Source organism: Rhinatrema bivittatum, chromosome 6 (assembly GCF_901001135.1).
Source record: "Rhinatrema bivittatum chromosome 6, aRhiBiv1.1, whole genome shotgun sequence".
NCBI lineage: Eukaryota > Metazoa > Chordata > Amphibia > Gymnophiona > Rhinatrematidae > Rhinatrema > Rhinatrema bivittatum.
In genome coordinates, this window is record NC_042620.1 from 332612246 (window position 1) to 332625123 (window position 12878).

The following is a 12878-nucleotide window of genomic DNA, read 5'->3' on the forward strand; positions in this document are numbered from 1 at the left end:
GGTTCCAGAAAAATATAACTGCAATGCCAGGGGCTAAGAAAATACAATTAAAAATTATCCCTAGGTAGTCGTGAGTTGAAGGTTTATGGTGCCAGATCGCAAACTTGGTTTTGGCTGAATTTTAAAACCAAAGAAGTGGGATGCTGGGATCGATTTTGAACCTGCCATGTCTGGACTAGCTTTACCAGGACTTTAAATGTATTTGTCCTATTTCCTGGGAGAGTGAAACATACCCCTGCAGTCATCCGATTGGACCAGCACTAGGTGTGCCTCTTATTCCCAGTAGTATATACTATATGCTCAGAAGGCCTACAGTGCTGGTTCAATAGCCATTTTGGCATCTGCCCCATAGACGCGCTTTCCATTTGCTTCTTGGTTTCCAAGTCTCGTTCTTATCTTCAGTTGAAGTATCCTATTTGCAAGATCCCTAGAATTGAATCCTGTTCCAAGATGTCTGCACTTGTATTTGTGTACAGCACTCCTGCACATATAGTTTCCTGCTTCACACTTCCTTCTCCAGTGGCCTGTGTGTGTCCAGTTCCAGCGTTGCTGTTCTGTGTGTCTCTCTCCTAGTGATTCACCAGCTCCTGGCCTTGCCACCGTGATGCCGCCCTGCCTATCTAAGTAGGCACCTTCCCTCCGGGACAGCTCTGATTACCAAACCCGGATACCCATGACAGATCGAACCAGACCAAACCCTGAGGCAAACGTGGCCCTGTGAATCTTTTTTCTCCTGTGAATCACATATGCCGTGTCAAGATGTTTTCCCCACAACAAATTTTTAACTGTGGATTGCTTTCTTGTCTGTGACTCTCGTCGAGAACAAGATGCAAGAAAGTTTAGAAATGCTTGTTCTGCAAGACCCCTAGGATATGATGGCCAGTTATTGAGAGATGAAGAGCATATAGGCCAGGTTATACACGATTCCATGCTGCACTCCAGTTTTCCAAATGGGCTGTTGGCCCACAACAACAGACTTCAAACCAGGCTGCACGCGCGGTGTACAAGCTTTTGTCCAAGGCTGCGCCTGTAGTCTCCAAGACTCCACATAGGGCTGTGCCTGCAGCACCCATGCCGTTGTTCCAGTCTACGCTCTCAGCACGTCCAAAGATTCTGTTTCAGGCTGTAACATTAGCAGTTTCGAGCACTCGGACCCAGGCTGCAACTACAGCGCTTCTTAAGACTCAGGCCCAGACTGCACCTGCAGCATAGTCAAGGGCCTGGCTTCAGGTTATGAAAGCTGCAGCGATAACAGCTGAGATCCTGGCTGCATCCACAGCTTCCAAATCCTCATTTCCAGGCTGCGTCCATAGAGTCTAAGCCCTCATTCCAGCTTTGTTTCAAGCCACTTCTGCAATGTTTAAGACTCAGCTCCAGACTGCATCCACAGCACTGTCAAAAGCTTGACCTCAGGTTTATATCAGTGATAACGGACGAGATTTTGGCTGCATCCATAGTGCCCATGCTGCTGGTCAAGGCTGCTCCCGCAGCAGATCCCAAGCTATGCTCACAGCAGATCCAGAGACTCTACCAGGCTGCGCCTATCGCAGCACCAGATACTTCTCCAGGCTGTACTCAGAGCACAATCAAAGTCTGTACACCAGGCTATGCTCACAGCAGATTTTAAGACCTTGCTTCAGGCAACTTTTCTAGTAGCAGCACCTGAGACTTTGCTCCAAGCTGCTTTTCCAGTAACATCATATGAGACATTGTTCTAGGCTGCATCTGCAGCATCCATGCCTTTGTTCCAGGCTGCAGCTGCAGTGTTCAAGCCTTCATTCAAGGCTACATCTGCAGCATCCACACCTTTCTTCCAGGCTGCAGCCGCAGTGTTCAAGCTTTCATTCAAGGCTGCATCTGCAGGATCCACACCTTTCTTCCAGGCTGCAGCCGCAGTGTTCAAGCCTTCATTCAAGGCTGCATCTGCAGCATCCACACCTTTCTTCCAGGCTGCAGCCGCAGTGTTCAAGCTTTCATTCAAGGCTGCATCTGCAGGATCCACACCTTTCTTCCAGGCTGCAGCCGCAGTTTTCAAGCCTTCATTCAAGGCTGCATCTGCAGCATCCACACCTTTCTTCCAGGCTGCAGCCGCAGTGTTCAAGCTTTCATTCAAGGCTGCATCTGCAGGATCCACACCTTTCTTCCAGGCTGCAGCCGCAGTGTTCAAGCCTTCATTCAAGGCTACATCTGCAGCATCCACACCTTTCTTCCAGGCTGCCCTGTCCTCAGATTCAAAGATTCCATTCACCTCCGTGAATCTAGTACCAGCTGTCCAGGCCGAGCCAGCTTCAGCGAGTCTAGCACTGGCTGTTCTCATCGATCCTGTTCCTGTCATGGCTCCTCAATGCCAAGTCAGTTCCTGTTGTCTCAGCAATGCCGAGTCCAGCATTGACTGCTTAGATGAAGTCAGAACCAGCAGTTACTGCAGTTCCTGCCTCCACACCAGTGAACTCTGTGTCTTCTGTTCCTCCAGTTCAAGTTCCTGTCTATATACTGGTAAAGTCAGCACCAGCTGTCATCAGAGCTCCAGTGCCTGCCCTTGTACTGGTAAGTTCTACAACAGATGTCTCATCGAACCAGGTTCCTGTCCCTGGACTCATTTGCACAAGACTGTGCATCCCTAGGTTAGATCTGGGAACCCTGGTGGATTTTGGGGGGGTCTGGAGGCCACCCATAGGAGGGGAAGCATTCTGTCAGGGTTGATGGGATTTGAACCCATCACTCTGGGGAGGCTGGACTTTGAGCCTTCCATAGAACTGTGGAGGGTGCTGGCTCTCCTAGGAGTTCTAGTATTTTTGTCCTCTTTCCTGGGAAATTCAGACATGCCCCTGCAGTCGTTCGATTGGACCAGCACTGGGTGGGTCTCTTATTCCCAGCAGTATATAAGGCATGCTCAGAAGACACACAGTGCTGGATCAACAGCCATCTTGGCATCTGTCCTGCAGAAGCGCTATCTATTTTTTTTTCCCCTGATTTCCAAGCCTTGTTCAGTTGAAGTATCCTGTTTCCAAGATTCCTGCAGTTCTATCCTGTTTCACAATTCCTGCACTTATATTTGTGTACAGCACTCCTGCACATAAAGCTTCCTGCTTCACAGCTCAGTTCCCAGTGTCCTGCTTGTGTCCAGTCCCAGCGTTACTGTTCTGTCTCTCCTGCTCCTCTTCTGTGTGATTCTTTAGCTCCTGACTTTGCCACCTTATCTCTGCGCTGCCTCTCCAAGTAAAGCACCTTCCCTGCAGGGCAGCCCTGATTGCCTATCCCAGATACCCATGGCATGAGAATAAACTGCTGGATCCAAAAAATGTTTTCTCAAGTACTTCAAATGTAAGAAGCTTGTGTGAAGAAGTTATTTATTTGGCCCATTAGCCAGCCACAGAATAAAAGGGATGCTCAGGGAGATAAACACCATAGCAGAAACACTAAATGAATGATTGAGTCTGCATTGCAGCGAATGTTGGAGAGAGACTGTAAGGCTAGAACCATTTTTATAGGTTATGACAGTGGAACAGAAATAAATCACTGTGAATCTGAAAGAGATGCTAGATCAAGTTTTCAAATGAAATAATAGAAAATCACCAGGACCTGATAATAATCACATCAGAGTTCTGAAGGCCAGCTACAGGTGATCTGTAACTTATTGTTAAAATCTGCCACTGTACCTGAGGATTGATATAATATAGCATTATGTTTAAAGAGGACTTTAGGAGTAATCAGGAAACTACAGACCAATAATCCTGATTTTTGTGTTGGGCAAAATGGTAGAAGCTACTTTTGAGAACAGAATTACTCGACATATGGATAGGCATGGCTTAATAGGGAAGAACCAACATGGATTTAACAAAGGGAACAAAATAAAGAAAAGGGAGCAAACAAATGTAGTAATTTTCTCATATTCAACCACCTGAGACATATATGCAATATATAATAACATCCACTACATCACACTCCTCACTCATATATAAAAATCACATAAATACCTGCCATACATTTGAACCTCATATGTACAAGATTAATACCACAGTATTATCTATGCAAAATATTTCAGAACAATCTTTTTTCTTTCGTTATACACAATAAATTAATAAGCAAATGATGGTAACCCCAAACAGAGGCCCCTGTTTCTCTGGGGAACAGCTTTTTCAAGGGGATTACTCAAGGGCAAAAACCCTGAAAATCTTAAATTCCGAAGTTATACAATTCTGTATAATAACATGTCCCGAAAGGGTCAACAACTAATTTAAAGAAGTCTGCTGTTAAATGGAGGGTACTAGTTACAGCTGTGTCTTTCAAAGGAACTCATACGTGTTTTTCGAACTTTAGAAGAAACTTGTATGTCTTTTTTTTTAAGCATATTGAATGATCTTGAAATGTAAACTATTCAGAAAAAATAAAGATACTGCTGTAATTGTAATACTATTTAAAGAACAGCACCAAGTCAATAAAAAAAAAAAAACTGACTGCCAAAGTTGAATTAAGTGCATGCGAGCTCTGAATTTGGACAGTTTATTTATTTATTTATTTTATTTAAAATTTTTATATACCGGCATTCATGTTGCAAACACATCATGCCGGTTTACATATAACAGGGGTGTACAGTAAACAATTCAATAACCTATTTGTGTAGAAGGAAGCAGTTACAAATAACAAGGTAATAGAACTGGGAGGAGAGAAGAAAAGAAAGAGAATAACATTAGGTATAGGTATTTACATTAGTAATAACATTTTTACATGTGGAAGTGGTAGAATCTGGCTGAATAGAATTAATCGGTTCTTTAATGCACTTGACTTGATTACCCAGTCAAAACATCAAAAGCACCTAAAGATCAAAAGATTCAAAAAAAACTAATAAACCTAATAATGTATTCATTTTTTAAAGAATATTATTAAATAAATTGCTTCAAAATAGAAATACAGATAACTTCAACTATCAACACAAAGGTTATGAAAACTCTTACTTGTTTAAATTGCCATTAGAAGCCTATCTTTCAAGAAAAACCTTACAACATCAAGTTGATTGTTTTTCTCCAAACCAATCAGCAACCAAAGACACCTTATACATTGAAAAATGTTTTAACAAAAAGGTTTGAAATAACTATCCAATTGTTCCAATACAGCAAAATACCCCTAATGCAGTCATCTATATGGAAGGTCCATGAAAGATTTTAAATTAACATTTTTTATTAAGCTTCTCACATTTGGAATACACGATAATGCTGACAAGATCGTGATCAAGCAAAATACCATGCATGCGTATAAGTGAACCAGAGATTAAAAATCCGTGGGAGGACACCCAACAACGTCAGAAACTTGTCACTGACGTCACTGTTTGTCTAATCTACATAAATTAATCAAACAGTAAATTTCAGCCAAGGAATCACTACATTTGAAGAAAAACTATAACAGAGAGATCCATTCTGATTAAGACCTCTATCACTCAGAGAACTCCATTGACAAATGAAACGTTGCTCCTTATGTATTAGGGCTTGAGAAATATCACCACCACACTTCAATAATACTTTGCAGATCACAAAAAACTTTGAGATCTTCTAGCTGATTTCGATGTAGAAGCCACGTTCAACTAGTGGGGCTTGAAGCTTAGCAGTATGGATATAACTTTTATGCTCAGTAATATGGATCCTCACACTTCTTATGGTTTGTCCAGTATAGAGTAAACAGCATAGACACACAATTACATAAACAACTTGAGTGGTTGGACAATTAAATGTTCCTGGAATATAATAACGTTTAGAAAGATTTGAATGCTCAAAAAATGGCAATTTTAGAGCATGTGGGCATGCATTACTGGTCCCAGAAGGGGAATGACTTCCATTATAAGGATGTGCATCTAATGTGGGTAATACGGCAGAAACGAGTTGATCCTGGAGATTCCTATTGTTTTTAAGTGCAAAGACTGGAGGTTCATTAAAGGGACAAGTTCCGGCCAAAACATGCCAGTGATGGCTTATGATGGACCTAATAGCAGAATCTCGATTAGAATAGGGAATCATACATACCAAACAATTTAATGGTGTTTGGGTGGTGCCACTTAAATTGTACTGGTCTGCGTAAAGCGTGCGTTTAGTTGTAAAGCCCCAGTCTAAAAATCAAGCAGAAAACCTTTCAACCTGAATTTTGTATTCCTGGGTGGAGTGACACAAACGCCGAAGGTATAAAAATTGGTCTATAGTGATATTTTGTCTTAACTAGTTTTCATCCTAAAAGTTTATGTAAGACAGTATTTTTGTCAGTAGTGACCAATGTAATTTTTTTTAACTAAAAAATCCAAATAAGGTATCTGAACACTATTATACTGAACTGTAAATTTTAAATTAGAATCCTGTTGTGTGCAACTATTTATATTTCAATAGGAGGGCCATTTAATAGCTTGAGGTGAGGTGGTGGTGGTTTAGGGACCAGTTTCTCATGTAGAGTGAGACATATGAACAACACAGTACACCTCTGTTAAGATTTGACATCATTTGGAGTGAGGAAAGTCTCAGAAAGATGAAATTTTGTACTTTGTTATCTCGCCTTAGCTTGATGATACCCTGTTATAGAGTATAAATACTTGACTAATATGAAGGCCTTGTAGATAGGCGCGCGCTCTCTCTCTCTTTCTCTCTCTCTGGACAAGATGCTAAAATAGGAATTATCACGGGGTGCGATAAGTGTACCACACCATGCGATACTTCCAATGCGAAGCCGTATGTTATCGTGTGATGCGATAATTCTAAAATTTCCCTAAACACGTACCTTTTTCTTATCCATGCGTTCATAACACATTTTGATGAATCTAGGAGTGAGTGAGGTGTAGCTTTATCTTTTAGAAAATGTGAAATTAATTCTCTAATGTTGAATCAAACATTTGGAGTGGGATTGGATACAAAATTCCATGCCAGTGAACACTACTAAGTGATGCAAACCAAACACATTGTTTGCTTAGTTTGAGTTGCCGTGCTTAAATCAGGGAAGACTATAACCTTTTGATCCAAGAAAAGATTTAGTCTAGTCAGGTACTAGCCTAGGATGCCGCCACCACCCCTGTTCTCTTAACGTCAAGCCCTGATCAGTGGCAAGCTAGGAAGAGAATTGGTACAGGCTGCCTCTCTCACTTTGTCCTATGTGGAATGGAGAATTTCACAGCATGGGTCAGAGTTTGCAACCCTTCCACAGCCGTGCAATTGTGGGAGACAAGGGGCTCTGACTACAGGGTACAGATAATTCAAGTTGTATTGTTTCCCACTATAAAAGTTACTGCTTTATTTATTTGTTTGTTTATTTAACAGCTTTTTTTATACCGGTATTCGTGGGTACATCATATCGGTTTACATGTAACTGAAAGAAATACAACAAACAGGGAATGGGAGAGGGGAGTAGGAGGTGAAGCAAGGCGAATATACAAAAGAGGAGAGACGGAAAAAAGGACAGGACATTAACTATTGGAGGAACAGTACCTTGCAAATATACAACATAACATAGAACAGAAACTTGCAAATATACAATATAACATGGAAAATAACATATTTAAGAGAGTGTCTATTAAATGAATTCTAATAGCGAGGTGCCTTATACAATAAAGCATGGTGCGTAACGAAATCAAGGGGTTAAATTAGAGGCTGAAAAGGGTTTAGTAAGAGGAAGGGAAAAATTAATATGGGAGAGGACAAAATTACAGGGAAGAGTCAGGGATATCTAACATTAGGAATTGGTTTCCTAAGGGACAGTGTAGAATAGAATTAGAATTGAACTGTCTGGCTTAGAAAAATGTATTATATTCCAATAAGTTATTTTACTTTGCTACTTTTCCCTCTAGTCTGGACCAACCCAACCTGCTTGATTTTAATTGCCAGATATTTTCAGGATCTGTGAAAAATTTTTGTTAAATTTTTTTTTTGTTGTTGTTAATACTCTCCAGTTTTCTTTGTGTACTACAGAACCTCTCCACTAGGGAGAGTGGGAAAGGAACTTGTATTTACATGGTACTCTCGGTTAGAAAAACTTGGGAGATTTTGTGATAATCACATTGTTCTGTAGCATGCAGCTCAAAATGTATCTCCTCCGGTCTGGACTGGTGGAACAACTAATAAAAACGAACTGCCAGGATGAGACAAAATTCCAAGAATGCTTTGCCCTGTGGCTGTCAATGAAACAATTACCCATATCTTAGCTTTGGTTTGTTGATCTACCATGGCTCTGGGTAACTTTGCTTCCTTTGCTAAGTTGTTTGGGAGACAATATAAGTGTTGGGAAGAATTCTGGTATAAAAGAGGAATAAAGAAAAAATAGATGCTGTTGGCACGAGCTGTGGAAGGCATGACAAGCTGCTGCTTTCTCTCCATCTTCCAGTTGAGTTATTGGAGTACAAACGTCATCAGGAGATATCCATGGTGAATGATCTGCAGTGCTCCCTTAGCCGTCAGCAGGAGCAGCTGGCAGAGAAGTGCCAGCACCTAAAGGAGGAACAAAACACCACTTCCATCCTAAGAAAAGAACTCTGTGACTGTAACCAAAAGCTTGAAAGGCTGTTATCCTCTCATCAAGCATTGCAGCAGGAAATCAGCAGGCTGAGGTACAGGGGGCGAGACTGATCAGTAGGGGATATAGAGCATGAGGGTATGCATGGGCTGAGGGACAGAGGATAGACAGATTGAGGAGGTGGTGACTTAGGAACAGGAATATACAGAGCATAGATATGCAGACTGAGGAGTGACTGGATGGATAGAAGGAGTACAGTGGTTTAGTGGGCAACAAGTTAGGTTGAACACGTCAGGGTGGAGGTGTGGAAAATGAGCAGAACAAAAAGGCTGATGGTAAAAGGCCTTAGGGTGTATGGTGTATAGGTTTGTTTGTCTTATGAGATGGAATGAACATGTTAGCTCTGGAAAACACTAGATTCTTTCTAACTTGATACCTTTTCTCCAACGTGCAGTTTTACAGATGGCTGGCATCCGACAGAGCACGGCGGGTCAGAATTACTTAAAACATTTATTTGATTTATATTCCACTTTTCAGGACCTCAGGTACTGTGGGTATTTCCCTCTCCCCAGTGGCAATGGACTTGCCCATGGTCACAAAAAGCAGCAGTGGGAACTGAACCCTGGTTTTCCTCTTTTGCAGCCCACTGCTCTAACCACTAAGCTACTCCTCCACTCCTCCCTGGAAGCTTTTGCCATGCTGTACTGAGCATATGCATGTCATTCCCTTGTCATGGACTTTGTGCTAGGTCTCTTCAGTTGTATTTTATCAACAGTCGCATTTTTTTAAAGAGAATTTTCAGTAAATACCCATGGTGCACATACATCATGTCTGTTGAGGATTCTGAGGATAGATGTGTGATCTGTCTAGGGGATGACCTTGAAGTCTTGAAATGCTTCAAGTGTAGGAAATTGATTCCCAGAGGAAGTTATTCCCATCTGGCGCTCATCAATAAGTTCCTTGGAAAGTGTAAGTCTAGCCCATTGGTATCTGAGGCATCGACATTAGCACTGAAGGGCCCAGGAGCTGCACCCAATGCTATTGGTGCATCAGCAACAAGAAGTCATTGATCTCTGTTGACATCAAGCACCCTTAGACGCTGGGAAGACAGATCACCATTAGCTCTCTCTCATACAATGAAAATGAAGTATTCAGACGAACAAGGAATAAATAGGTACCATCAATTATACGTATTGACAGCACCTAAGAACATATATCAATGAAAATGTAATTTTATAGCATAAATCATGAGGCTACAAAATAAAAATAAATTACAAATACTTTATAATATAACATTTTTTAATATAAAAATTAATACTACCATAAATTAGAGTTCTAATTAAAAAACCCAACAAAGGCATTTATCCCAGGACAAGCAGGATGCTAGTCCTCATATATGGGTGACATCATTGATGGAGCCCTATTGTGGAAAACTTTCTGTCAAAATTTCTAGAAACTTTTGACTGGCACTCTGAGCCCACTGAGCATGCCCAGCATGCCATGATATTCTCAGCCACAGGGGTCTCCCTTCAGTCTTCGTTTTTCCACGCTGCTGTTGGCATCGTGGAGCAGGAGCCTGTGCGAGTTTTCTCACAGTTTGACTAAAAATCAGATTTAAAAAAGGAATTATTCTCTCCCATATCGGGGTCTCTCATGTTACCACCAGCTGGTGAGTAAATTTGGTCTCTTTTATACTCTTTGAGTAAAAATTTTTTCCTCTCACGTTTTCTCTCATTTTCATCGACGGCTGCTGGTGAAAAAATATGGCCACGGGAATTAAAAAATGTGCCAACTGTAATCGGACAATGTCCATTACAGATCCACACCTCGAGTGTGTCCTTTGTTTAGGTCAAACACACGACGTAACAACCTGTCCCTAGTGTGCTGAAATGACCACGAAGGGAAGAAAGGCCCGCCAAGAAAAGATGGAGCATTTATTCCATCTACAGCTTCTGCCTTCCCCTTCTACTGCGACTCAATCGTCTCCGGCCAGAGTCTCCAAACGTATAATACTGAAAAAGCAATGTCCGGAAGGTTCGGGGGATCATTCATTGCGACACCATCGATAGCATCGATGAAGTCAGCGACGGAACACCGTCCGAAGCATCGCCATCGGCACCGACACCCATGGATACCAGAGGCGCTTCTCTCTCTGGAGAAATCAACCGCGAAACGGCCTAGACTCCAGGAAACACCGGTGCCTTTGCTGAGGCCTTCACCCCATATCGAAGCACTGATCATCGAACCTCCACAGGACCCTGTGGAAGGACCATCGACACCACCACCACCACGTGTAGCTGCTCTGCCTGCACCAGCTATCATGGAGGAATTGACGGATTTCATCCATCAAGCGGTGCTTCAAGCATTGAAGGATCAGCAGACGTCGATACCGGTGCCTGCACCGATGCCGGTGGTCCTGCCGGTGCCTGCACCGATGGCGGTACCACAACCGAAGTCTATACCGAGGTGACCGCCGATGCCGATTCCATCGCCGATGCCCGACCAGATACCATCGATGCCAATGTCACCTGGGGCTCCAGGACATCCGGAGTTTGCACTGTTCCAGCTTCTAATGAACAAATTCGATGAAATAGTCGGTGCTCTTCCATCGACTCCATCCAAGCCACAAGAAGTCGTCCCTGGACGGATACCTTTAGATGATCCACAGCCAGGTCCTTCAGGGCTTTCTCGTCCACCAAGGTCTTCTCCAACGTCTCCACATCAAGACAAACCTGTATGATACCTGGGACGACAGGCATACCGACACTTCTTCTGAAGGATTTATGTCTGATCCTTCTCCTCCAGAAGAACGAAAGAAATCTCCACCGGAGGATTTATCCTTTACAACTTTTGTTCAGGATATGGCAGACACCATACCATTTACTCTGGTAGCTGAAGTGGACACAAGACAGCAAACACTGGAGGTCCTCCAATTTGTGGACCCTCCAAAACAATTCTTGGCTATACCTGTCCACGAAGTCCTCCTAGACTTATAACACAGACTCTGGGAGCACCCATGCTCAGTACCAGCCATAAATAAGTGAGTGGACATCACTTATTTGGTACAATCTGTCCCCAGCTACCAGAAAGCACAACTGCCACATCAATCAGTTGTTGTGGAGTCTGCACAAAAGAAATCTATTTATTTATTTATTTATTTATAATTTTTATATACCGACATTCTTACATTAAAATGCAAATCATACCAGTTTACATAAAACAGAAAAAGCAGGAAAAAATATTTCCATAGTCAAATACAGAGAACATTTATAATAAAATTGTTAACAAAGGCATAAGGTAGGAACTTGAAAAAAGGTTACTTAACAGAAAACGTAAAAGAAAAAATAGTAAATGAAGCACAAAGAGTTGACGTCGGGGGAGGGGCATGGTCACACATCGCAGTCACCCATTTCCCCTCACCTCCTGATGATAGTTCTGTTTTTTTTTTTATTATTTAAGATGGTGTTCACTTCTTGCGGGGGCCCAGGATGGAGGGTGGCCTCCCCGCTCGCTAGCACCTGATGGTGAGGCGCTTTTCAACTGCCGCCGGAGCTCACAGTGACGTCGGCAGTTGAAATCTAAATGGATAAGGCCTCATTCCTCCACTCCTCCAGGCAAGGATCATAGATTCTTGGATTCCCTGGGCAGGAAAATTTATCAGGGAGCCATGCTAAACACAAGAATTGCATCATATCAGTTATACATGATGCAATATCAGAGAAACCTGTGGAAACAGATGCAAGATTTTTCAAATTTGTTACCACAGCAATATCAAGAAGCAGCCCAAGCAATCATACACAAAGGACTTGAAGCTGACAAGCACAAAGTCCAAGCCGCTTATGATAATTTTGAAACGGCCTCCAGGGTAGCGGCTTCTGGTTTAAGTGCGCGTCACTGGGCATGGCTTAAGGCCTCGGACCTCAGGCCTGAGGTCCAAGAAAAATTGGTTGATTTGCCATGTGTGGGCGACAACCTTTTTGGCTCTAAGGTACAGGATGCTGTAGCACAATTAAAGGAACACACAGAAACCCTGCGTCAACTGTCATCAGTTCCACAGGATTCTGCTACACCATCATCTCGCCGACCTCCAAGGAAGGAATCTTGATGACCCTTCTATAGACAGAGGCATTATTATCCTCCAGCATCAAGAAGCAGATCTTCTAGGCTGCAGCAAAGATCTCAGCCCAGGCAACCTAGAGCTGCTAGGCCTCAACCTCCACCGCAGACGGGACTGGCTGCAGGCTTTTGAGGCCATCACCAGAGACCAAAGCCATCTCTACAACCCTCAACCAGATCTACCGGTAGGAGGCCGAGTATCCTCCTTTTACAACCATTGGATACAAATAACAACAGACCAATGGGTACTCGCAATAATATCTCGAGGATACCAACTCAATTGTCTC

At 42.6% G+C, this 12878-nt stretch overlaps 1 protein-coding gene across 5 annotated transcripts in view; it reads left to right on the forward strand.

Moving 5' to 3' along the window:
• The window catches only part of PCNT (pericentrin), a 167440-nt gene that overhangs the window by 63965 nt on the left and 90597 nt on the right, over positions 1-12878 (forward strand). For all 5 annotated transcript variants that reach the window (XM_029607715.1, XM_029607714.1, XM_029607713.1 and 2 more), the window contains exon 8: positions 8347-8569. In XM_029607715.1, the coding sequence (XP_029463575.1) occupies positions 8347-8569 (223 nt within the window). The remainder of the gene's footprint in view (positions 1-8346; positions 8570-12878) is intronic.